Source organism: Carcharhinus amblyrhynchos, chromosome 23 (assembly GCF_965287045.1).
Source record: "Carcharhinus amblyrhynchos chromosome 23, sCarAmb.v2.hapA, whole genome shotgun sequence".
Taxonomy (NCBI): domain Eukaryota; kingdom Metazoa; phylum Chordata; class Chondrichthyes; order Carcharhiniformes; family Carcharhinidae; genus Carcharhinus; species Carcharhinus amblyrhynchos.
The window spans coordinates 44,197,906-44,223,340 of record NC_137346.1 but is presented as its reverse complement, the minus strand read 5'-3'; the positions used below and the strand labels follow the sequence as shown (position 1 = coordinate 44,223,340).

Here is a 25,435-nt window from a genome sequence, read left to right as displayed (position 1 = left end):
AACCTAACCCACACATCTTTGGACTGTGGGAGGAAACCGGAGCACCCGGAGGAAACCCAAGCAGACACGAGGCGAATGTGCAAACTCCACACAGACAGTGACCCGAGCCAGGAATCGAACCCAGGACCCTGGAGCTGTGAAGCAGCAGTGCTAACCCACTGTGCCGCCCCACAGATCAGTGGGTAAATATATGGGAGTAGGGCCTGGGTGGGATTGTGTTTGGTACAGACTCAATGGGCCGAATGGCCTCTTTCTGCACTGTAGGGTTCTATGATGCTTTGATCTTGTATCTTTGAACCTGTTTGCTATTGAGAGTACTTGCCAATCATGTTCCCTGCGTTGTGAATTTCACTTCTACGCGAGAAAGACTTGTTCCTGTTTCTCGGAACGAACATTACCCAATTTCTTCCCAGCAAGTCTGGCTTTTCATCCGTCGCTACGATGATGGACAAACTTGCACATTCTTCCTTCTATGTGACTAGAACCAACACACTGCATTATGGGGATTTTTTTCTCCTCCATAACTTTGCGATTCCATGTGTAATTTCTCCAGTTGATTCTACTTTCCATGGTGTAGTGATTCAAGAATCACAGTGACTGATGCCCCCGTGTCAACCTCCATGGGGACCCGAGCTCCTTCCAACAAGACATGGACAATGACCGCCCTGAGAATTTCTACTCAACATTGTATGAGTCTTAACCAACCATCGTCAATCTGGTGCTGGTCAGCCAATGTATACAATGACTGCCTTATCCTCCAACCTACAATTTCTCCATCTTACCATCTTCTCTATACACCTTAGCAGGATAACCCTTCTTGTAGATGTCGCACTGTGCCTTCAGAAGAGGACCAACTCCCTGCCTAATGTAGGTCTAAACACCCTTTGGCATACCACTGTTGCTACTACTACCCTTGGTAAAGGGCTTTCTGCTTACTCAGCTACAGCTGGCTTCAGCAGACATATGAACATAAGAAATAGGAGCAGGAGTAGGCCATCTAGCCCTTCGAGCCTGCCCCGCCATTCAATAAGATCATGGCTGATCTGAAGTGGATCAGTTCCACTTTCCCGCTTTCTCCCCATAACCCTTAATCCCCCTGTCTATCAGAAACCTATCTACCCGTGGCTTAAATATATTCAGCGAGGCAGCCTCCACCACTTCAACAGAGAATTCCAGAGATTCACCACCCTTTGAGTGAAGAAGTTCCTCCTCAACTCTAATCTAAACTGCACCCCTCCCCTTACTTTGAGGCTGTGCCCTCTAGTCCTGCTGTCCTTTCTAAGCGGGAAGAATCTCTCTACCTCTACCCTATCCATCCCCTTCATTATCTTATACGTCTCTATAAGATCCCCCCTCAGCCTTCTAAACTCCAACGAGTCTATTCAATCTTTCCTCATAGGCTAACCCCCTCATCTCCAGTATCAGCCCAGTGAACCTCCTCTGCACTCCCTCCAAGGCCAATATATCCTTTCGCAAGTGCGGCGACCAAAACTGCGCACAGTACCCCAGCTGCGGTCTCACCAGTGCCCTGTACAGTTGCAGCAAGACCTCCCTACTTTTATATTCTATCCCCCTCGCTATAAAGGCCAACATCCCATTCGCCTTCTTGATCACCTGACAATTCTGACAATCATCAGACAATTCTGACGTTCCCCCAGTCACATTCTGCCACGTCCATGGACAATAATGCGTCAAGTTTTAACTTTTCCAGTGTCTGCAACTCATTCAAACGCAGTCATTCTTTAAACCACACAGCAGTGCACAGGGCCCCTGATCGGGAAACACATGGTAGGATGGAAGGTTAAAGAAATAATTGGATCTTGTCACAAAGGGACAGCAATAGTCATGGGACATATGCCCTGGAAAAGTCAGATGGGCAAAGGTGACCTAGAAAAGAAGTTCTTAGAATGTTTTTGGGATAGTTTCTTAGAACGGCATGTTCTGGAACCAAATGGACAGCAGGCTATACCAAACCTGGTATTGTACAACGAAATGGGAGTAATTAATGATCTCGTAATGAATAGCTGTGACTGGATTTTACACTCAATTTGAGGGAGAGAGGAGTGGGTCCGAGACTATTTTTTTAAACTTAAATATGGGCAAATATGAGGACATGAAAACAGAGCCGGCTAAAGGCAAACTAATTAAAAGAAGTGATAGGCCAGAAATATAAAAACAGACAGTAAGAGTTTCATAAATATTTCAAAAAGGAAAGAGTTAACAAAGTGAGTGTTGGTCCAAGTGAGTCTGGAGAATTGATAATAGAAAACAAGGAGGTGGCAGATGAATTGAATAATTAGAAATCAGGAAGTGGAAGGGAGGGAGGAACTCAGGAAAATTCCAATCAGCCAGGTTCGATTCCCGGCTTGGGTCACCGTCTGTGTGGAGATGGCACATTCTCCCCATGTCTGTGTGGGTTTCCTTTGGGTGCGCTGGTTTCCTTCCGCAGTCCATTAGGTGCATTGGCTATGCTAAATTCCCCCTCACTGTACCTGAGCAGGTGCCAGTGTGGTGACTAGGGGATTTTCGCAGTAACTTCATTGCAGTGTTAATGTAAGCCCACTTGTGACATCAATACTTTACTTCAATTGCCCAACTGAACTAGTTTTATCCAGTTTTGATTTATATACGCACATACACAAATGGCGACAGGAGGGTGCTATCGCATTGGAAATGTACAACAGGCCAATCAGTGTCTGGAAGGAGCATCTGGTAAATGTGTTGGCGCATAGAACCCTACAGTGCAGAAAGAGGCCCTTCGGCCCATCGAGTCTGCACCGAACACAATCCCACCCAGGCCCTACCCCCATATCCCTACATATTATACCCACTAATCCCTCTAACCTACACATCCCTGGACACTAAGGGGCAATTTCTTAGCACGGCCAATCAACCTAACCCGCACATCTTTGGACCGTGGGAGGAAACCGGAGGAAACCCACGCAGACACGGGGAGAATGTGCAAACTCCACACAGACAGTGACCCGAGCTGGGAATCGAACCCAGGACCCTGGAGCTGTGAAGCAGCAGTGCTAACCACTGTGCTACCGTGCCGCCCTATTAGGGGAGTGACGTAGAAGGATCTTGGTTGAAATTTTAGCCTGTTGGGCCTGACGATCTTAGCTCTCCTGCCAAGTCAGACCCTGTGCTGAGAACTCATTTTTGCAAAACGAAACCCATAGTTTCTTATTCAGATTGGTCCCATTTGTGTTGTATAATCATTAAACTGCTCCGATATTGCATGGCCATGTTTGTGGTCATCTGTGTTGAAGGAAGCTCATTAAAGTTATTATCTTCATCTGATATGGTGCCTCGTTGTTTGCCCTGGGCTACAGGTCGTCCGCCCCCTCGAGGATCAAAGTCCCCATCCAGTCAACAGCCCAAAGCCCCAGCCCCCCTGGAGAGAGTGTACCAGGAAATAGCCATCCTGAAGAAACTTGACCATCCCAACATCGTCAAGCTGGTGGAGGTGAGTTGCTTAGACATAAACCCGCGGGCAAGAATGGATAGGTGCGCTTCATTCTCACACCAAACCCAGGCTGAACTGGTTCATGAGTTTGCCAGACGGATATAGAGCAGATATCACAGCCGTTAGCACTGCTGCCTCCCAGACCCGGATTCGATTCCTGGCTTAAGTCACTGTCTGTGCGGAGTCTGCATGTTCTCCCCGTGTCCACGCGGGTTTCCTCCTGGTGCTCCTTTTTCCTCCCAAAAGGCGTGCTGCGTTGGCCGTGCTAAATTCTCCCTCCAGTGTACCCGAAAAGGCGTCGGAGTTCTTCACCGTAACTTCACTGCAGTGTTAATTGAAGCCCGCTCGTGACACTAAGAAAATAAACTTTAAACCCTGCTTATGGAAAACTAAAGCAGCAGCTCGGAGAGGGAGCAACCTGAGTGCTTGTAACGGTTTCCAGCTCGTGACTGCACTGTATTATGGCTGCCGATACATTTGCCTGCGTGGGCAATCTTCGAACCATTCCTCAGGTGTGACCGTACACTCGGAGCTGTCACCTGAGACATTAAACCAAGGCTTCCCTTGTGGTTTCAGGTGGATATAGAGGATCCTGTGGCATTGTATCAAAGTGCGGGGGAGGGAAAGTTCAGCCAGTGTGCTGGGACAATACTTATCCCCCCAACAACATTACGCAAATAAATTCTCATCTGTGGGATCTTACTGTGTGCGAGTTTTCTGCTGGATTTTCCACAGACAGTGAATATGCTTCACGGTAGCACAGTGGGTTAGCACTGCCGCTTCACAGCTCCAGGGTCCTGGGTTCGATTCCCGGCTCGGGGTCACTGTCTGTGCGGAGTTTGCACATTCTCCTCGTGTCTGCCCCTTAGAAAGGGGCGGCATGGTAGCACAGCGGTTAGCACTGCCGCTTCACAGCTCCAGGGTCCGGGGTTCGATTCCCGGCTCGGGTCGCTGTCTGTGTGGAGTTTGCACATTCTCCTCGTGTCTGCGTGGGTTTCCTCCCACAGTCCAAAGATGTGTGGGTTAGGTTGATTGGCCGTGCTAACAAATTGCCCCTTAGTGTCCAGGGATGTGTAGGTTAGAGGGATTAGTGGGTATAATATGTAGGGATATGGGGGTAGGGCCTGGGTGGGATTGTGTTCGGTGCAGACTCGATGGGCCGAAGGGCCTCTTTGTGCACTGTAGGGTTCTATGATTGGCTGTAGAAAACTCGGCGGACATATTCAAGTTGTGTAAGGTGCTATATAAATGCAAACCTCTTTCCCATATGCATTTCCACGCTTATATTGCAGGTTCTAGATGATCCGAATGAAGACCATCTCCACATGGGTAGGTGGTTGACTCTTGCGGTGTTTTATTTTGACTTTACCTCCTGTCATGGTATCGCTGTCATGTTGTAGCACAAAGTATTTGTCAATCTGATAAAAAATCACCCGTATTTCCAGCAGCTAGGCAGGGTAATAGCCACACCTACTTACAAGATGGCAGCTAGGGGAGAACTCACGGAGAACATTACAGCATAAAAACAGGCCCTTCGGCCCTCCAAGCCTGCATCGACCATAGGGCCTCACTTAACTAAAACCCCCTACCCTTCCCGGGACCAGATCTCTCTACCCATCCTTTTCATATATTTCCCCCTTGAAAGTCACTCCCGTATCCATTTCCACTCCCTCCCCCGGCAACGAGTTCCAGGCACCCACCACCCTCTGTGTAAAAAATCTTGCCTCGTACATCTCCTTTAAACCTTGCCCCTCGCACCTTAAACCTGTGTCCCCTAGTAATTGGCTCTTCCACCCTGGGAAAAAGCTTCTGACTATCCACTCTGTCCATGCCTCTCATAATCTTGTAGACTTCTATCAGGTCGCCCCTCAACCTCCAGTGAGAACAAACCAAGTTTCTCCAACCTCTCCTCATAACTAATACCCTCCATACCAGGGCAACATCCTGGTAAATCTTTTCTGCACCCTCTCCAAAGCCTCCACGTCCTTCTGGTAGTGTGGCGAACAGAATTGACCACATGTGGCCTAACTAAGGTTCTATAAAGCTGCAACGTGACTTGCCAATTTTTAAACTCAGTGCCCCGGCCGATGAAGGCAAGCATTGCCGTATGCTTTCTTGACTACCTTCTCCACCTGCATTGCCACTTTCAGTGACCTGTGTACCTGTACACCCAGATCCCTCTGCCTATTGATACTCTTAAGGGCTGTGCCATTTACTGTACATTTCCTATCTTTATTAAACCTCACATTTGTCCGGATTAAACTCCATCTGCCATCTCTCTGCCCAAGTCTTCAACCGATCTATATCCTATATGCAATGTGCAAAATCTAATTCAATGAATAGCAGACCTGAGTGCTCCTCTGACAATGTCCCTCTCTGTGGGCAATTAGGATTAGCTTAGGGCTTTTAAAAAAATGGGCAGAATGGACAAGTTGGGCCGAAGGGCCTTGTTTCCATGCTGTAAACCTCTACGATTCTATTCCATCCCAGGCCCAATCCCTGTAACTTATTGCAGAAGGTCGAGGGACATGGAGTTGGGGGTACGGTGTTAGTGTGGATAGAGGATTGGTTGTCAAATAGGAGGCAGAGAGTGGGGGTCAATGGGTGCTATTCGGATTGGCGGATGGTGACTAGTGGAGTGCCCCAGGGGTCGGTGCTGGGGCTTCAGCTTTTTACCATTTATATAGATGATCTGGAGGAGGGAACCGAGTGTAGGGTGTCGAAATTTGCTGATGACACCAAGATTGGGGGAACGGCAAATTGTGCGGAGGGTGTGGAGAGTCTGCAGAAGGATCTAGATAGGCTGGGCGAATGGGCCAGGAAATGGCAAATGGAATTTAATGTTGGCAAGTGTGAGGTGGTCCACTTTGGTAGGAAGAATGGTAGGAAGGATTATTACTTACGTGGCGAAAAACTGCAACAGGCGACAGTGCAGAGGGACCTGGGGGTCCTTGTGCATGAGTCGCAAAAACCCAGCTTGCAGGTGCAGCAGATGGTCAGGAAGGCGAATGGGATGCTGGCCTTCATAGCGAGGGGGATTGAATATAAAAGTAGGGAGGTCTTGCTGCAGCTGTATAGGGCATTGGTGAGGCCGCAGCTGGAGTACTGTGTGCAGTTTTGGGTGCCGCACCTGCGCAAAGATATTTTGTCCTTGGAGGGAGTGCAGAGGAGGTTTACTAGGCTGATGCCGGAGTTGAGGGGGTTGAGCTATGAGGAGAGGCTGAATAAACTAGGCTTGTACTCGTTAGAGTTTAGAAGAATGAGGGGAGATCTCATTGAGACGTATAAGATGATGAATGGGATGGATAGGATAGAGGTGGAGAGACTCTTCCCACTCAAAAAAGACAGTAGGACTAGGGGGCACAGCCTCAAGATAAAGGGGGGGCGGTTTAGAACAGAGTTGAGGAGGAACTTCTTCACTCAAAGGGTGGTGAATCTCTGGAATTCTCTGCCCGTTGAAGTGGTGGAGGCTGCCTCGCTAAATATTTTTAAGATGCGGGTTGATGGGTTTTTGATAAGAGAGGGGATTAAGGGTTATGGGGAGAGGGCGGGAAAGTGGAACTGAGCCACGACAGATCAGCCATGATCTTATTGAATGGCGGGGCAGGCTCGAAGGGCTAGATGGCCTACTCCTGCTCCTATTTCTTATGTTCTTATGTTCTTATAACCCCTTGGGTCAATTTAGCATGGCCAATCAACCTAACCCACTCATCTTCGGAGTGTGGGGAGCACCCGGAGAAAATCTACCATAGAAACCCTACAGTGCAGAAAGAGGCCCTTCGGCCCATCGAGTCTGCACCGAGCACAATCCCACCCAGGCCCTACCCCCCTACCCCTACATATTATACCCGCTAATCCCCTCTAACCTACGCAACATTCTAAGAGGATGTGCAGATTCCGCACAGGCAGTGACCCGAGGTCGGAATTGAACCCGGGTCCGTGGCGCTGTGAAGCAGCAGTGCTAACTACTGTGCCACCGTCTCACCCCTTAGACTTAGAGTCAAGCTGGGTAACTGGAGTTGAGGTGCAGACCATTGCTCTCACCCCAACCTTCACCCCATGGAAAACATGGTGGGAGAAGGGGAGGGGAAATCAGGGAGAATTTTGCCACTTCCTGACTGGAGTACTCACCATTCCAGCAATTTGAGGTGTTCCTGTGTGAGGGAAGGGGCCTAAGTGGGGCCCACTCTCCCCTTTATTCAGTATTCTGTCAGTGCTGTGAGTCCGGGTCTCACCTCAAAGTCAGAAAAGAGGTGAAACCCCATTAGAACAAAGAACAACACAGCACGGGAAACAGGCCCTTCGGCCCAACGAGCCCACGCCGCCATTTTAACATTGAGTGCCCTCTTCCACCCAATTTTATCCAGTGCTTTACTGAGGGAGTGCTGCACTGCCCTCCAAATGTGCTGTTAAACTATGCTCCCCCGCTGCTCTCTCAGGTGAACGGAAAATATCCCTTGACGCTATTTCGTAGAAGAATTGGAGGAATTATCCCCAGTGTCCTGGCCAACATCAATCCCTCAAACCAACATCGTCGAACAGCCTAGGTGACCGTTATCACATTGTTGTTTGTTGGATCTTGCTGTGTACCGGTTTGCATCAAGGGCATAACATGCTTCAAATCATCGAACCGTACAGCGTAGGAGAGGCCCTTCGGCCCATCAAGTCCGTACCAACACATTGGAAACACCTAGACTCCCACCTCATCCCATCTGCCTGTACGTGGCCCACAGCCCTGAATGTGCCAAGTGTTCACCATTAAAGGATGTGAGGCAGCTAGCCTCTACCATCCTGGTAGCACATTCCAGACCCTCACCACCCTCTGGGTAAAAGGTTTTGTCCTCACATCCCCCCCCCAGACCTCCTGCCCCTCACCTTGAACCTATATCGCCCTGTAACTCACCCTTCAACTTAGGGGAACAGCTGCTCCCGAGCCACTCTGTCCGCGCCCCTCATAATCTTGTACCCCTCGATCAGCTCAGCCCTCTCTGCTCCAACTAAAACAACCCAAGTCTATCCAACCTCTCTTCAGAACTTCAATGGGAGCACCGTGATAAATCTCTTCTGCGTCCCCTGCAGTGCATTTACATCTTTCCTATAATGTGGCAACCAGAACTGTGCAGGGTATTCCAGCTCTGGCCTCCCCAAAGTCCTACACACCTCCAACTTGACATTTCTGCTTTTGTAATCTATGCCGCAATTGATAAAGGCAAGTTTCAGAAACACTCCTTTGGTTGTTTAGCTCTTTGGAACATCCTGTGGTCATGAGATATCAGACTATAAGGTTAAGAAGGCGTACGGTGTGTTTATTGGTAGAGGGATTGAATTTCGGAGCCGTGGGGTCATGTCACAACTGTACAAAACTCTGGTGCGGCCGCACTTGGAGTATTGCGTACAGTTCTGGTCGCCGCATTATAAGAAGGATGTGGAGGCATTGGAAAGGGTGCAGAGGAGGTTTACCAGGATGTTGCCTGGTATGGTGGGAAGGTCTTATGAGGAAAGGCTGAGGGGCTTGAGGTTATTTTCATTGGAGAGAAGAAGGTTACGAGGTGACCTAATTGAGGCATACAAGATGATCAAAGGATTGGATAGGGTGGACAGTGAGAGCCTTTTTCCTCGGATGGTGATGGCTAACATGAGGGGACATAGCTTTAAATTGAGGGGTGGTAATTATAGGACGGATGTCAGAGGTAGGTTCTTTACTCAGAGGGCGTGGAATGCCCTGCCTGCAGCAGTTGTGGACTCGCCAACTTTAAGGGCGTTCAAATGGTCAGTGGATATGGATAACATTGGAATAGTTTAGGTTAGAGGGTCATTAGATTGGTTCCACTGGTTGGCGCAACATCGAGGGCCTGTACTGCGCTGGAATGTTCTATTTTCCTACCTGATCTGTTTTAGTGCCTCTGGCTTTACCTTTTCCTCTGTCAGCTCGTTATTATCCTGGGATCTTTGAGTGTTGAATTGGCAATTTGGTGATGGTGGATCATCTACCCACAATTTACCCCATGCGGTCTTCCTCTGTGTTGGCCGGAAGATCACCACTCATTGCTGCCCACATTGAGCCCTCACCATAACTGAATTCTGCCCCCTTTGTATCAGGAGTTTGGCGTCTCCGTGTTTCCAGGAAGAGGGCAGCCATGGAGGGGGACGTGAATCTGCTTCCACCGTCGCTGACAGGCAGAGGCTCCACAATCCCAGGCCTGGCATATAAACAACAAAGCTTTGACAAAGGGTCAAACATCAGCTCTTCTCTCTCTTGACAGATAGAACATAGAACATAGAACATTACAGCGCAGAACAGGCCCTTCGGCCCACGATGTTGCGCCGACCAGTTACAAAAACAATGACCCACTAGCCTATACCAATCCCTTATCGTCCATAAACCTATCCAGAGATCTCTTAAACGCCCCCAAACTAGACGCATTTACAACAGCAGCAGGCAGGGCATTCCAATCCCTCACCACCCTCTGGGTAAAGAACCTACCCCTGACATCCGTCCTGTAGCTACCCCCCCTTAATTTAAAGCCATGCCCCCTCGTGCTAGCTTTCTCCATCCGAGGAAAAAGGCTATCACTATCCACCCTATCTAAACCTCTAATCATCTTATATGTTTCAATAAGATCCCCTCTTAGCCGCCTTCTTTCCAACGAAAACAACCCTAGATCCCTCAGTCTCTCCTCATAGGACCTCCCCTCCATACCAGGCAACATCCTAGTAAACCTCCTCTGCACCCTCTCCAACGCCTCCACATCCTTCTTGTAATGCGGGGACCAGAACTGCACACAGTACTCCAAGTGCGGCCGCACTAGAGTAGTGTACAGTTGCAACATTACACTGCGACTCCTAAATTCAATCCCCCTACCAATAAACGCCAAGACACCGTACGCCTTCTTGACAACCTTATCTACTTGATTCCCAACTTTCAGGGATCTATGTACACACACACCTAGATCCCTCTGTTCATCCACACTATTCATATATATATATATATATATTCACTATATGCTCCACACATGCTGAGATTTTCCCTTCTGGTTTCAGATTGGTTTGGGCGGCACGGTAGCACAGTGGGTTAGCACTGCTGCTTCACAGCTCCAGGGTCCTGGGTTCGATTCCTGGCTCGGGTTACTATCTGTGTGGAGTTTGCACATTCTCCTCGTGTCTGCGTGGGTTTCCTCCGGGTGCTCCGGTTTCCTCCCACAGTCCAAAGATGTGCGGGTTAGGTTGATTGGCCAAGAAATTGCCCCTTAGTGTCCAGGGATGTGTAGGTTAGAGGGATTAGTGGGTGGGATATGGGGGTAGGGCCTGGGTGGGATTGTGTTCGGTGCAGACTCGAAGGGCCTCTTTCTGCACCGTAGGGTTCTATGGTCTAAATATCAGATTCCAGCATCCACAGCGATTGCTTTTACAACACAAACAGTGATATTTTTGCAAAGATTCCCAGTTCACCAGAAGGCAAAGGCCTTCATATGCTTCATTTCCACCAGCTTGCAGGTGGTTCTGTGGGGAGGGAAACTGGGACCACTGTGGCTTCATTCTCCACCCCTCCAGTCAGCTAACAGTGACCTTTTCCGTGCCGACTTCCCCACCGGCATCTGTGTCCCAGCCGCAGGGCGTGGCAACTATTTCTGTTATGTCAGGAGATGCCGCATGAACCAACTGATCTGAGCTCCCTAATGATGTTTCCAGCGAAATGACTGTAAGCGACAGATCTGAGAGCAATCGCAAAGAAAGAACAAAGAACAAAATCAGCCCGGGAAACAGGCCCTTCGGCCCAACGAGCCCACGCCGCCATTTTAACACCACCAGTCCCCCGCCTCCACCCATGACCCTTATCTATTGTTTTATGGCCATCCACATTGAGGGAATCTAATTTAGGGACAATTTATTACCTCCAATCAGCCTAATAGCACATCTTTGGGGTGTGGGAGGAAACCGGAGCACCCGGAGAAAACCCACGCAAGCACGGGGAGAATGCGCAAACTCCCACAGACACCGGCCCAAATCCATGTATCTGCACAGCAAACAGTGATAGTCACTGAGCTGTCGTCTTGCCCAGTATCTGGTCCAGTTTAAGCGCACACACTAACGACATGAAGCACTAGGCCAATCTCGAACAACCAAGAGCAGCCCCAGTACGACCCATCGCGTGTATGCCCCTCGTTGGACAACAAGGCGGACTGACTTAAAACCTGTGAATGAAAAGAGAAAAAAAATTATTATCATACCATATCCATTTACCTTACCAGGGACGTCCCAATGCTAATGAACCTTATTTAAAACAATCTCCTATATCCACCCATCTCCATCCCACTCATGTGCCTGTCTAAGTAACTCTTAAACAACTCCAGCGTGCCTGCCTCCACCACCTTGCTTGGCAGAGCATTCCATACCCCCACTACCCTCCGTGTGAAAAACCTCCCTCTAATATCTGTGTTATACCTCTCCCCCCTCACCTTAAGCCCATGTCCCCTCGTACTATGTGTCTCTACCATAGGAAATAGCTTACCATTGTTTACTCTGTCTATACCCTTCATAATCTTTTATACCTCTATTAGATCTCCAGGCAGTTAAATCTGCAGGGGTATCCAAACCACACACAATGAAGTAATGAACAGACAAAACACTTGCACAAATATCGAGCATCTTAACTAGGTGAAAACATGATCTCGTGTGCATCTGTGTACTTCTATCTGTTAGCTTAGCAAGCGTAATGTTGTGTGACATGGGCTTGTTTGCTGCTTGCTTCTGGGCTGAATCTGGTTGTTTGTTCAGTATTTGTTAACACACTCAATTTGTATCAAGCGTTTGTTACCATGTCAACAACGTGTAAACGTCTTCAGTATGTGTGTTCGAGTGGCTTATTGCCTACTTTGGAGTGTGTTCATTACTTGCTTGATATGTGTTTACATGTTCAATACTGGCCCTGTGTGTCTGTTACTTGTGAAAGTCTTTAGACTCATGCTAACGTGGAAACATCGCAGCTTCACAAGGCTGTGAAATCAATGTTTAATCAGTACAAACCTACACTTTTTACAACTTGTTTCCACATTCAGATTTGCTGGGAGTGAGGACGGAGCAGGAAAAATGTGAGGGAAGTGTTCAAGCAAACGTTTTTCTATGTTTTAAATCCTAAAGGGAAAATTCAGACGTCCAAAGAAATAGACTGGGTCAAATGTTATAGAACATAGAACATTCCAGCGCAGTACAGGCCCTTCGGCCCTCGATGTTGCGCCGACCAGTGGAACCAATCTAATGACCCTCTAACCTAAACTATTCCAGTGTTATCCATATGCCTATCCACTGACCATTTGAACGCCCTTAAAGTTGGCGAGTCCACAACTGCTGCAGGCAGGGCATTCTACGCCCTCTGAGTAAAGAACCTACCTCTGACATCCGTCCTATAATTACCGCCCCTCAATTTAAAGCTACGTCCCCTCGTGTTAGCCATCACCATCCGAGGAAAAAGGCTCTCACTGTCCACCCTATCTAACCCTCTGATCATCTTGTATGCCTCAATTAGGTCACCTCTTAACCTTCTTCTCTCCAATGAAAATAGCCTCAAGTCCCTCAGCCTTTCCTCAGAAGACCTTCCCACCATACCAGGCAACATCCTGGTAAACCTCCTCTGCACCCTTTCCAATGCCTCCACGTCTTTCTTATAATGCGGCGACCAGAACTGTATGCAATACTCCAAGTGCGGCCGCACCAGAGTTTTGTACATTTGTAACATGACCTCACGGCTCCGAAATTCAATCCCTCTACCAATAAAAGCTAAGTTACAGGAAATTAAGGATAAAGTGAATAAAATCTGAAACTTGTTTCTTTATTAAACATTTTTGTTTGAATTTCAATAATCATTCATCTTTTTCTTTCAGTCTTTGAACTCATGAGCAAAGGGTAAGTTCTGAATCATTTTTCACCCAGCTATTTTCTAAAGTTGTTTGTTGATTTAAGTCTCCCTTATGGGTGGTTGGCACCGCTGCCTCACAGCGCCAGGGACCCGGGTTCGATTCCCGGCTCGGGTCACTGTCTGTGTGGAGTTTGCACATTCTCCCCGTGTCTGCGTGGGTTTCCTCCCACACTCTGAGAGGTGCGCTGGCTAGGTGCATTGGCCAAGCTAAATCCTCCGGAGTGTGGCGACTAGGGGATTTTCACAGTAACTTCATTAATTAAGAAGGTTCACTAGGCTGATACCGGAGATGAGGGGGTTGGCCTATGAAGAGAGACTGAATAGACTGGGTCTGTACTCGTTGGAGTTTAGAAGGATGAGGGGGGATCTTATAGAGACGTATAAGATAATGAAGGGGATGGATAGGGTAGAGGTAGAGAGATTCTTCCCGCTTAGAAGTACGCTTAAACTGGACCAGCTGATGGACAACACGACAGCTCAGTGACTATCACTGTTTGCTGTGCAGATACATGGATTTGGGCCGGTGTCTGCGGGAGTTTGCGCATTCTCCCCGTGCTTGCGTGGGTTTTCTCCGGGTGCTCCGGTTTCCTCCCACACCCCAAAGATGTGCTCTTAGGCTGATTGGTGTAACAAATTGTCCCTAAATTATTCTCCCCTTAATCTCGTTTCCAATGTGGAGTGCCGTAAACGTAGACATGGGTCAAGGGTGGAAGAGGAAAAACACATTGTTAAGATGGTGGCGCGGGCTCGTTGGGCCAATGGGCCTGTTTCCCGTGCTGTGTTGTTCTTTGATAGCAGGACTAGGGGGCACAGCCTCAAGATAAGGGGGGGTGCAGTTTAGATCGGAGTTGAGGAGGAACTTCTTCACTCAAAGGGTGGTGAATCTCTGGAATTCTCTGCCCGTTGAAGTGGTGGAGGCTGCCTCGCTGAATATATTTAAGTCACGGGTAGATAGGTTTCTGATAGACAGGGGAGAAAGCGGGAAAGTGGAACTGATCCACGACAGATCAGCCGTGATCTTATTGAATGGCGGGGCAGGCTCGAAGGGCTAGATGGCCGACTCCTGCTCCTATTTCTTATGATCTCAGTTGCGCCACTAACAAATGAGCTTCAAAACCGTGTTTTCTTGATGTTGTTTAGCCCTGTGATGGAGGTGCCAACTGATGATTTCTTCTCAGAGGAGCAGGCGCATTTCTACTTCAGAGATATCATTCTGGGCATCGAATACCGTGAGTGTTCAATTCTGTGTTCCCATAGCAACGGCCAGATTGATATTAATCTTAAAAGCAGCACCACCTTGATGTGGTTTGCTGCTTTATCTCAACAGTCAATCTGTGCGGTTCTTAAACTTTTGATGTCATTTTTTAGCCGCTACAGTTAGTAGTGATAAACAACGTGAAACTATAGTAACAGATTTGGCCCATTGTTGATATCATCTTGAAATGTTTTTGAAGGGAGATTTCTCCTTGCCTTTGAATCATGTAGCATTTTGGGATCTTAGAAGATTGGTTTAAGTTCACATTATTTTATTTCTGTGTGTATACTGTAAAATTGAAGCATTGAGTGAGGCCATACAGCCCTTCTGCAGCAGTTCTCTCCAAGAGCATTATTCCCCCAACACCCATTACTCCCCAATCCTTCTCCGTGTGCCTATATTCTTTCGTGTGAAGCTTCTCTTTGTGATGTTGATTACTACTGTAGCAGTTGGCGGCACAGTGGTTAGTTAGCACTGCTGCCTCATTGCGCCAGAGAAACCAGGTTTGATTCCCAGCTTGGGTCACTGTCTGTGTAGAGTTGGCACATTCTCCCCGTGTCTGCGTGGGTTTCCTCTGGCTGCTCCGGTTCCCTCCCACGATCCAAAGATGCGTAGGTTCGGTGGATTGGCCGTGCTAAGTTGCCCCTTAGTGTAAATACATGGGGTTATGAGGATTGAATCTGATCGGTGCAGGACTGGTTGGGCCAACTGGCTTCCTTCTGCACTGTAGTTTTTTTTTTCTCGTGCCCCTAACACTATAAATTAGTGCAGAGAGGATTCCCGATTCTCTACACTGGTAGAGAATCCCACCCTTCCACCTCCTCTAACCTAATTATAAGTGTGAGGGAAGTTTTTTTTTATATTTTTACTTTTCTGCTGGTAATTGATTCAGGGATGGCAGTTCAGGCTGTAAGCTGCATCTCCTGTGGGATGTATGTAGTGAGGGACTCCCACAGTGTTTCAGGTGATTTTACTTGTGGGAAGTGTGTTAGATTGCAGTTTCTGGAGGAGCGTGTAAAGGAGCTGGAAGGGGAATTAGAGGAGCTCCGTATAATTCGGGAAGTGGAGCAGGACATAGAAAGGAGTTATAAGGAGATAGTCACTCCTAGGAATAAGTCTTGGGTCACTGCCAGGAAGAGGGGCAAAAAGCAGTTGGGGGGACAATCCCCTGGGGCTGTTCCCCTCCAAAATAGGTTTTCGGTCCTGGAGGCTACAGTTGAGGAGAAATCAACTGGGGATAGCCAAAGGGAGCAGGTCTCTGGGGGTGAGCCTATTGGCAAGCCTCAGGTGGTTAGGGGTAAGAGATTGGGCCTCGTGATTGGGGACTCCACGGTTATGGGGACGGATAGGAGAGTTGGAGGTAAGGGTAGGGACTCTGGGCTGGTGTGTTGCCTACCAGGGGCTGGGGTCCAGGATGTATCGGACAGAGTATTCAGGACTCTTAGGGGAGAGGGAGATCAACCCCAAGTTATAGTTCATGTGGGGACACATGACATAGGGAGATTAAGGGAAGGGGATATTAAGCAAAGATTTATGGAGTTGGGATGGAAACTCAAGGCGAAGTCAGAAAGAGTAGTTATATCTGGACTCTTGCCTGTGCCACGGGATAGATTAGAGAGGAATAGGGAGAGGGAAAGTTTGAACTCGTGGCTGAGGGGATGGTGCAGGAGGGAGGGGTTCAGGTACTTGAGCAATTGGGGCTCATTCTGGGGAAGGTGGGACCTCTATAAGAGGGATGGTCTACACCTGAACCAGAGGGGAATCAATATCCTGGGGGGTAAATTTGCAAAAGCGATGCAGGAAGGTTTAAACTGATTCGGAGGGGGGGAGGGATAGTGAGGAAAGGGGGTGAAAGTGAGGGGGGCATAGTTGGGGAATGCAGGGCACGGCATAGTGGGGGTGGGGCGGAGCAGGGTTTGAAATGCGTGTACTTTAATGCGAGGAGTATTCGCAATAAAGTGGATGAACTTGCAGCGTGGATCAGTACCTGGGACTTTGATGTTGTGGCCATTTCTGAGACTTGGATAGAGCAGGGTCAGGAATGGATGTTGCAGGTTCCGGGGTACAAATGCTTTAGTCGGAGTAGAGAAGAAGGTAGAAGGGGGGGTGGGGTAGCATTGCTAGTCAAGGACTGTATCACAGTGTCGGAGAGAAAGTTTGATGAGGACTTGTCAGTTGAGGTAGTATGGGCGGAGATTAGAAATAGGAGAGGAGAGGTCACCCTGTTGGGAGTCTTTTATAGACCTCCTAAAAGTTCTAGAGAGGTTGAGGAAAGGATTGCGGAGACAATCCTGGTTAGGAGTGAAAGTAATAGGGTAATTGTTATGGGGGACTTTAACTTTACGAATATTGATTGGAGTTGCTATAGTTCTAGCTCGCTAGAGGGGTCAGTGTTTGTACAAAGCGTGCAGGAAGGTTTTTTGTCTCAGTATGTAGACAGGCCAACTAGAGGTGAGGCTATATTGGATTTGGTGCTGGGAAATGAGCCAGACCAGGTGCTAGACTTGGAAGTTGGTGTGCATTTTGGTGATAGTGACCACAATTCGGTTACGTTCACCTTAGTGATGGGAAGAGATAGGCGTGAACCTCGGGTCAGCAATTTTAGCTGGGGTAAGGGCGATTATGAGGCTATCAGGAGTGAATTAGGAAGCATGGATTGGATTAGGGGATTGCAGGGACTGGGAACATCTGAAATGTGGAATTTTTTCAAGGAGCAGCTACTGCGAGTCCTTGATAGGTATGTCCCTGTCAGGCATGGTGGATTTGGTAGATCTAGGGAACCGTGGTGCACTAAAAGAGTTGAGTCGATGGTTAAAAAGAAAAAGGAGGCTTATGTTCGGATGAGATTGGAGGGCTCAGATAGTGCACTAGAAAGCTTTAGATTGGCTAGGAGGGAGTTGAAGAGTGAGTTGAGAAGGGCTAAAAGAGGACATGAGAAGACTTTGGCTGATAGGATTAAGGAGAATCCTAAGGCGTTCTATAAGTATGTCAAGAACAGAAGGTTGGTCAGGGCAAGATTAGGGCCAGTTACAGACAGCAGGGGGAAGTTGTGTGTGGAACCGGAGGAGATTGGAGAAGTATTGAACCAATATTTCTCTTCGGTGTTCACGCAGGGGGACATGAATATAGCTGAGGAGGACATTGGGTTGCAGGGGTGTAAAATAGAAAGTATTACGGTTGATAAAGAGGATGTGCTGGAAATTCTTGAGGGGCTGAAAATAGATAAGTCCCCTGGTCCGGATGGGATCTACCCTAGGATTCTCTGGGAGGCTAGAGAGGTGATTGCAGAGCCTCTGGCTCAGATCTTCAGGTCGTCATTGGTCTCTGGTGTAGTCCCGGAGGATTGGAGGATAGCGAATGTTGTCCCATTGTTTAAGAAGGGGAACAGAGACTTTGCCGGGAATTATAGACCGGTGAGTCTTACTTCTGTTGTGGGCAAGGTTTTAGAAAAAATTATTAGGGATAGGATTTATAGTTATTTGGAGTGTAATGAATTGATTAGAAATAGTCAGCATGGTTTTGTAGCAGGTAGGTCGTGCCTTACTAACCTTATTGAGTTTTTTGAGAAGGTGACCAAAGAGGTGGATGGGGGTAAGGCAGTTGACGTGGTATACATGGATTTTAGTAAGGCGTTCGATAAGGTTCACCATGGTAGGCTTCTGCAGAAAATGCAGATGTATGGGATTGTGGGTAATCTAGGAAGTTGGATCAGGAATTGGCTATCAGATAGGAGACAGAGGGTGGTGGTGGATGGTAAATATTCATCATGGAGTGCAGTTACGAGTGGTGTGCCTCAGGGATCTGTTTTGGGGCCACTGTTGTTTGTAATTTTTATTAATGATCTGGATGAGGGTATAGTTGGGTGGATTAGTAAATTTGCTGATGACACCAAAGTTGGAGGTGTGGTAGATTGTGAGGAAGGGTGTCATAGTCTGCAGGGAGACTTAGATAGGTTGCAGAGCTGGGCCGAGAGGTGGCGGATGGAATTTAATGCGGAGAAGTGTGAGGTAATTCACTTTGGTAGGAGCAACAGATGTGTCGAGTATAGGGCTAACGGGAGGACTTTGAATAGTGTGGATGAACAGAGGGATCTAGGTGTGTGTGTACATAGATCCCTGAAAGTTGGGAATCAAGTAGATAAGGTTGTCAAGAAGGCGTACGGTGTCTTGGCGTTTATTGGTAGGGGGATTGAATTTAGGAGTCGCAGTGTAATGTTGCAACTGTACACTACTCTAGTGCGGCCGCACTTGGAGTACTGTGTGCAGTTCTGGTCCCCGCATTACAAGAAGGATGTGGAGGCGTTGGAGAGGGTGCAGAGGAGGTTTACTAGGATGTTGCCTGGTATGGTGGGGAGGTCCTATGAGGAGAGACTGAGGGATCTAGGGTTGTTTTCGTTGGGAAGAAGGCGGCTAAGAGGGGATCTTATTGAAACATATAAGATGATTAGGGGTTTAGATAGGGTGGATAGTGATAGCCTTTTTCCTCGGATGGAGAAAGCTAGCACGAGGGGGCATGACTTTAAATTAAGGGGGGGTAGCTACAGGACGGATGTCAGGGGTAGGTTCTTTACCCAGAGGGTGGTGAGGGATTGGAATGCCCTGCCTGCTGCAGTTGTAGATGCGTCTAGTTTGGGGGCGTTTAAGAGATCTCTGGATAGGTTTATGGACGAAAAGGGATTGGTATAGGCTAGTGGGTCATTGTTTTTGTAACTGGTCGGCGCAACATCGTGGGCCGAAGGGCCTGTTCTGCGCTGTAATGTTCTATGTTCTATGTTCTATGTAGGGATTCTATGACTGAGTCCACTGATATTACTTCAACTTATAAATCAGAGAAACCCTAATAAAGAAAGTTCATTACCCCAACACTTGGGGTCCTCACCCTGAGCCACTCCAAACTCCCACAAACCCCAGCAGCGGCTTGTCTACACTGAGTCAGCTGGTCAGCTTGCCATTGGTTACTTGGTTTACTGGGTCAGCTGACCCATGCAGCATGTTACCATTGGTCACCTTGCAACAGATCCAGTTGGCTCCATTCTCATAACTGGAGGATACTTCAGAGATCGGAGCGGGTGAGGCCAAGCAGGGGTTTGAGAACTAGGAGAAGAACTTTAAATTTGGCAGACTGGGAGATTCTGGCAGTCAGTGAGAACAGGAATTGAGGCAAGAAAAGCAGAGTTTTGCATCAGCTCAACTTTACAAAGATTATCCACTCCCATCTCCATGTCTCCTCAAACCTTTGCTATTGTTTAAACACTCATAAGAACATAAGAAATAGGAGCAGGAGTAGGCCATCTAGCCCTTCGAGCCTGCCCCGCCATTCAATAAGATCGTGGCTGATCTGTCGTGGCTCAGTTCTACATTCCCGCCCTCTCCCCATAACCCTTAATCCCCTCTCTTATCAAGAACCCATCAACCCGCGTCTTAAATATATTTAGCGAGGCAGCCTCCACCACTTCAACGGGCAGAGAATTCCAGAGATTCACCACCCTTTGAGTGAAGAAGTTCCTCCTCAACTCCGTTCTAAACTCCCCCCCACTTTATCCTGAGGTTGTGCCCCCTAGTCCTACTATCCTTTCTGAGCGGGAAGAGCCTCTCCACCTCTATCCTATCCATCCCATTCATCATCTTATACGTCTCAATGAGATCTCCCCTCATTCTTCAAAACTCTAACGAGTACAAGCCTAGTTTATTCAGCCTCTCCTCATAGTTCAACCCCCTCAACTCCGGTATCAGCCTAGTAAACCTCCTCTGCACTCCCTCCAAGGCCAAAATATCCTTGCGTAAGTGCGGCAACCAAAACTGCACACAGTACTCCAGCTGCGGCCTCACCAGTGCCCTGTACAGTTGCAGCAAGACCTCCCTACTTTTATATTCAAGGGAGCCACGCTCCGCAAGCTCGCGATTCCAGGTAAGCCTGTTGGATTTTAACCTGGTGTTGTGAGATTTCTTCCTGTGCCCCGCCCCAGTCCAGCGCCGGCATCTCGGTGACGGTGACCATCGATTTACCCCACGTCATGTCTTTTGGGGAAGGAAATCTGCCGTCCTTACCCGGTCTGGCCTACTCCAGATCGTAGTCATGATGTGGGTATGCCGGCGTTGGACTGGCGTAAACACAATAAAAAGTCTGACAACACCAGGTTTTAGTCCAACCTATTTATTTGATAATATACTCGCAAGCTTTCGAGGGGTTACCCTCTTCGTCAGGTGAGACGAAGAGGGTAACCCCTCGAAAGCTTGCGAGTATATTATCAAATAAATAGGTTGGACTAAAACCTGGTGTTGTCAGACTTCTTACTGTGACTACTCCAGATCCACATCAGTGTGATTAACTCTCTGGAATGGCCAGGCAAGTGGATTGAATTTTGTAGAAATGAGCTTAAATTAGAAAGAACATAAGAAATAGGAGCAGGAGTCGGCCATCTAGCCCTTCGAGCCTGCCCCGCCATTCAATAAGATCATGGCTGATCTGAAGTGGATCAGTTCCACTTTCCCCCCTTCTCCCCATAACCCTTAATTCCCTTGCCCACCAAAAACCTATCTACCCGTGACTTAAATATATTTAGCGAGGCAGCCTCCACCAGTGGAACCAGTGAAGCCCAAATTAAACACCTCAAATTCTGATGATTCATTGTCTTGAAAAATATGAGTATTTTTGTTAAAATGCTGAGTTATTTGGTGTTGTCTGACCCGCTGTTAAACTCATCAGTCACTCACAGCTCCCCACTCCAACTCTCAGCTTCAGCACCGAGCGCAGTACTTTCAAACCCACTTCATTCCCTCTCTTAGCTTGTTCTTGCACGAGGTGGGGGGGTGCAGTTTTGTGTACCACAGACCAGATTCTAGCAGCACAGCAAGAGAGAGGAGGAACTTTGAACTGACCGAATGAAGATAAAGTGTCTCAGCCTGCCTGAGACACTCTCAAAACGTGTCTCTCCTTTAGAAAGAGCCTGCATTTGTATAGCACCCTCCGTCCCGTCCTCGAGCATTTCGCAGGCACCGCAGCCGCTGTTGTAAAGTGGGGCACGCGAATTTTGCACAGCCGGCGCCCACAAACAGCAGGGTGAGAGTGACCAGATAATCAGGGCTGGTCATGGCGGGTAAGGGATAAAGACTGGCCAGAACGCCAGGGAGAATTTCTCTGCCCTTCTTTGAAATAGTGTCACATCCCCGGGAGAGAGATTATCCCGCTACAGTGCATTAGGGTTTCCTCCGGGTACTCCGGTTTCCTCCCACAGTCCAAACATGTGCGGGTTAGGTTGATTGGCCGTGCTAATAAATTGGCCCTTAGTGTCCAGGGATGTGTAGGTTAGAGGGATTAGTGGGTATAATATGTAGGGATATGGGGGGAGGGCCTGGGTGGGTCGGTGGAGACTCGATGGGCCTCTTTCTGCGCTGTAGGGTTCTATAATCCTATGAATGACATACTTTGCAGTAATGTCACCTCGGGAGGGCATGAGAAACAGGAGGAATCATAGGATTCCTAGTGCAGAAGGAGGCCATTTGGCCCATTGAGCCTGTACTATCAACAATCCCACCCAGACACTATAACCCCATATATTTGCCCTTCTGACACTTAGGGGCAACTCAGCATGGCCCAACCTGCACTACCTTTGGACTGTAGGAGAAAGCTGGAATAAATCCATGCAGGCAGAACGTGCAAACTCCACACAGACAGTGACCCGAAGCCGGAATTGAACCTGGGTCCGTGGTACTGTGAGGCAGCAGTGCTAACTACTGTGCTTGCCCCTGCCAGGCCAAGGGGACCTCCGGGGTCCCCACTGAAGCCATTTGTAGGCTGTGATCAGATGGATAGGGAAGGAAATAGCTGAGGGCAGTCCCACCTCGCTGTATATCAGTGGAGAGGTGCTGGAGGAGGAATGTGGTCAAAGGTCATGGACAGGAAGGGGAAGTTAACCTTTGTGACAGTCTCCTGGGATGTCTATAGATCATAGAACCCTACAGTGCAGAAAGAGGCCCTTTGGCCCATCGAGTCTGCACCGAGCGCAATCCCACCCAGGCCCTACCCCCATATCCCTACATATTATACCCACTAATCCCTCTAACCTACACATCCCTGGAAGCTGGGGAGAAACTCTCAGTACTACCACTTTGTTGCGGGACCAGAGGGTGTCAGGAATACTTCCTACCGCACCCCCCCCCCCCCGCCCCACCTCCCCACTGCCACCGCTGCCCCGTTTATTAATTGCCTTTCATTTGCCATACAAATCCGAATGTGACCACTCGATGCCATTTCCCCTCCTGCGGTGAACTGGAACTGGAAATAAACTCCACCAGTCCCGGATCCCGGAATGAAAGGGTCGTCAAAGTAATCCCGTCTTTCCGATTCCTGCAGTGCACTACCAGAAGATCATCCACCGAGATATCAAACCTTCCAACCTGCTGCTGGGTGATGATGGCCACATTAAGATTGCTGATTTTGGAGTCAGTAACCAGTTTGAAGGAAATGACGCCCTGCTGTCCAGCACAGCCGGCACCCCGGCATTCATGGCACCAGAGACCCTCTCCGAGTCCAGGAAGATCTTCCATGGGAAGGTAGGGAGATGCTGGCTTGTATCTCGTCACTAAATGGGAGGAAGTTCTTGAGTCCAGAGATCCCGAGGCGCGATTGTATTCTTGCTGGATGAGTAATCCACACGCCCTGGGGAACCGGTTTGAATTCGCTAGAAAGACAGAGGCTGAAGGGGAGACTGGATAGAGTCTACAAAATTATCAGAGGCACAGACAGGGTGGATAGTCAGAGGCTTTTGCCTTTGCCCCCAGAGTGGAAGTGTCAATTATGAGGGGGGGGCGCAGGTTCAAGGTGAGAGGGGGGAAGCTTAAGAGAGAGGCGCGGGGGACGTTTTCCACACACAGAGAGTGGTGGGCACCTGGTACCCGCTGCCCGTGGAGGGAGTGGAAGCTGGTACCTCGGCAACTTCTCATAGATTCCCAGATGGATACGCGAATGGAGAGGAAGTAGAGGGGTAGGGGTCTGAGTCAGGGCAGAAGGGGGCAATGGGATGGCGGGGGGGGGGGCGATGGGGCGAGAGAGGAGGTGATGGAGGGGGAGGGGGTGTACGGGTACGGGAGGGAGTGATGGAGTGGGGGTGGGGGAGGAGGTGGTGGAGTGGGGGAGGAGGTGGTGGAGTGGGGGTGGGGGAGGAGGTGGTGGAGTGGGGGTGGGGGAGGAGGTGGTGGAGTGGGGGTGGGGGAGGAGGTGGTGGAGTGGGGGTGGGGGAGGAGGTGATGGAGCGGGGGAGGGGGAGGAGGTGGTGGAGGGGGGGTGGGGGTGGAGGTGATGGAGTGGGGGTGGGGGAGGAGGTGATGGAGGGGGGGTGGGGGAGGAGGTGATGGAGGGGGGTGGGGGAGGAGGTGATGGAGTGGGGGTGGGGGAGGAGGTGATGGAGGGGGGTGGGGGAGGAGGTGATGGAGTGGGGGTGGGGGAGGAGGTGGTGGAGCGGGGGTGGGGGAGGAGGTGATGGAGCGGGGGTGGGGGAGGAGGTGGTGGAGCCGGGGTGGGGGAGGAGGTGATGGAGTGGGGGAGGGGGGGGAGGGGGAGGAGGTGGTGGAGCGGGGGTGGGGGAGGAGGTGATGGAGCGGGGGTGGGGGAGGAGGTGATGGAGGGGGGTGGGGGAGGAGGTGATGGAGTGGGGGTGGGGGAGGAGGTGATGGAGTGGGGGTGGGGGAGGAGGTGATGGAGGGGGGTGGGGGAGGAGGTGATGGAGGGGGGTGGGGGAGGAGGTGATGGAGGGGGGTGGGGGAGGAGGTGATGGAGGGGGGTGGGGGAGGAGGTGATGGAGGGGGGTGGGGGAGGAGGTGATGGAGTGGGGGTCGGGGGGGAGGGGGTGGTGGGGTGAGAGAGGAGGTGATGGAGGGGGTGAATGGATGGGGAGAGGGTGATGGGGGGGGGTGGGGCAGGAGGTGATGGAGTGGGTGTGGGGTAGGGGATGAAGGAGTGGGGGGAGGGAGTAGAGGTGATGGAGTGGGGGAGGAGATGATGGGGTGGAAGAGAGGGTGAGGGGGAAGGGAGTGGGGGGTTTGGGAGAGAGGGCAATGGGGGTGAGGGAGGGGGGCGATCGGTGGAGAGGGGGTGAGGGGATGAATGGGTGGGGGAGAGGGTGATAGGGAGGGGATGAGTGGGTGGGGGGGGGTGATGGGGAAGTGGGTGAGGGGATCGGAGAAGGGTGATAGGGTGGGGGAGGCGTGTCCTTGCAATTAGAGGGACAGAAGTGCCGTGGGTACAAAACGCCAGCAAGCAGTGAGTAATGGTGAGGGTTTGATATTCAGAATGGAGAGAGGTATTAGCTGTGTCCCACAGCCCTCAAACCTATTTAACATTAGGGACTGGGTCTACAGGGCCCAATTTCAAACTCTGGCATAACAGTTGGAAATATTCTGAGCTGTAAGAAAGATAGTGATAGTCATCAGAGTTTGGACTGTGTGGACATGTTTCTGAACCAGTGTAATATGGAGTAGTGTGATGGTATACTTTAGGAAGAAGAATGGGGAGAGGGAATGTGAGATAAAGAGCGCGCAGGAGCAGATTAACCTGGGTATAAGTGTGCCTAAACCATTGACGGTGGCAGGAGAGGCTGGAAAAGCGGCTGAAAAGGCAACTGGGCTCCTGGGCTTTACGAACAGAGGCACAGAGGACTAAAGCGAGGAAGCTGCACTGAACCTGTAAAACACACTGGTTGGGCCTCACCTGGGGGACGGTGTCCAAATCTGGGCACCCCACTTTGAGAAGGTCGTGCAGGCTTCAGAGAGAGTGCAGAGAAGGCTGACGAGAGTGACTCCAG

General features: G+C 49.6%; 1 protein-coding gene across 6 annotated transcripts in view; it reads left to right on the top strand.

Annotated features, from left to right (window-relative positions):
* Positions 1 to 25,435, top strand: part of camkk1a (calcium/calmodulin-dependent protein kinase kinase 1, alpha a) — a 166,599-nt gene that overhangs the window by 111,244 nt on the left and 29,920 nt on the right. For all 6 annotated transcript variants that reach the window (XM_080210631.1, XM_080210626.1, XM_080210628.1 and 3 more), the window contains 5 exons: positions 3,336 to 3,469; positions 4,762 to 4,798; positions 13,348 to 13,369; positions 14,523 to 14,611; positions 22,990 to 23,189. In XM_080210631.1, the coding sequence (XP_080066757.1) occupies positions 3,336 to 3,469; positions 4,762 to 4,798; positions 13,348 to 13,369; positions 14,523 to 14,611; positions 22,990 to 23,189 (482 nt within the window). The remainder of the gene's footprint in view (positions 1 to 3,335; positions 3,470 to 4,761; positions 4,799 to 13,347; positions 13,370 to 14,522; positions 14,612 to 22,989; positions 23,190 to 25,435) is intronic.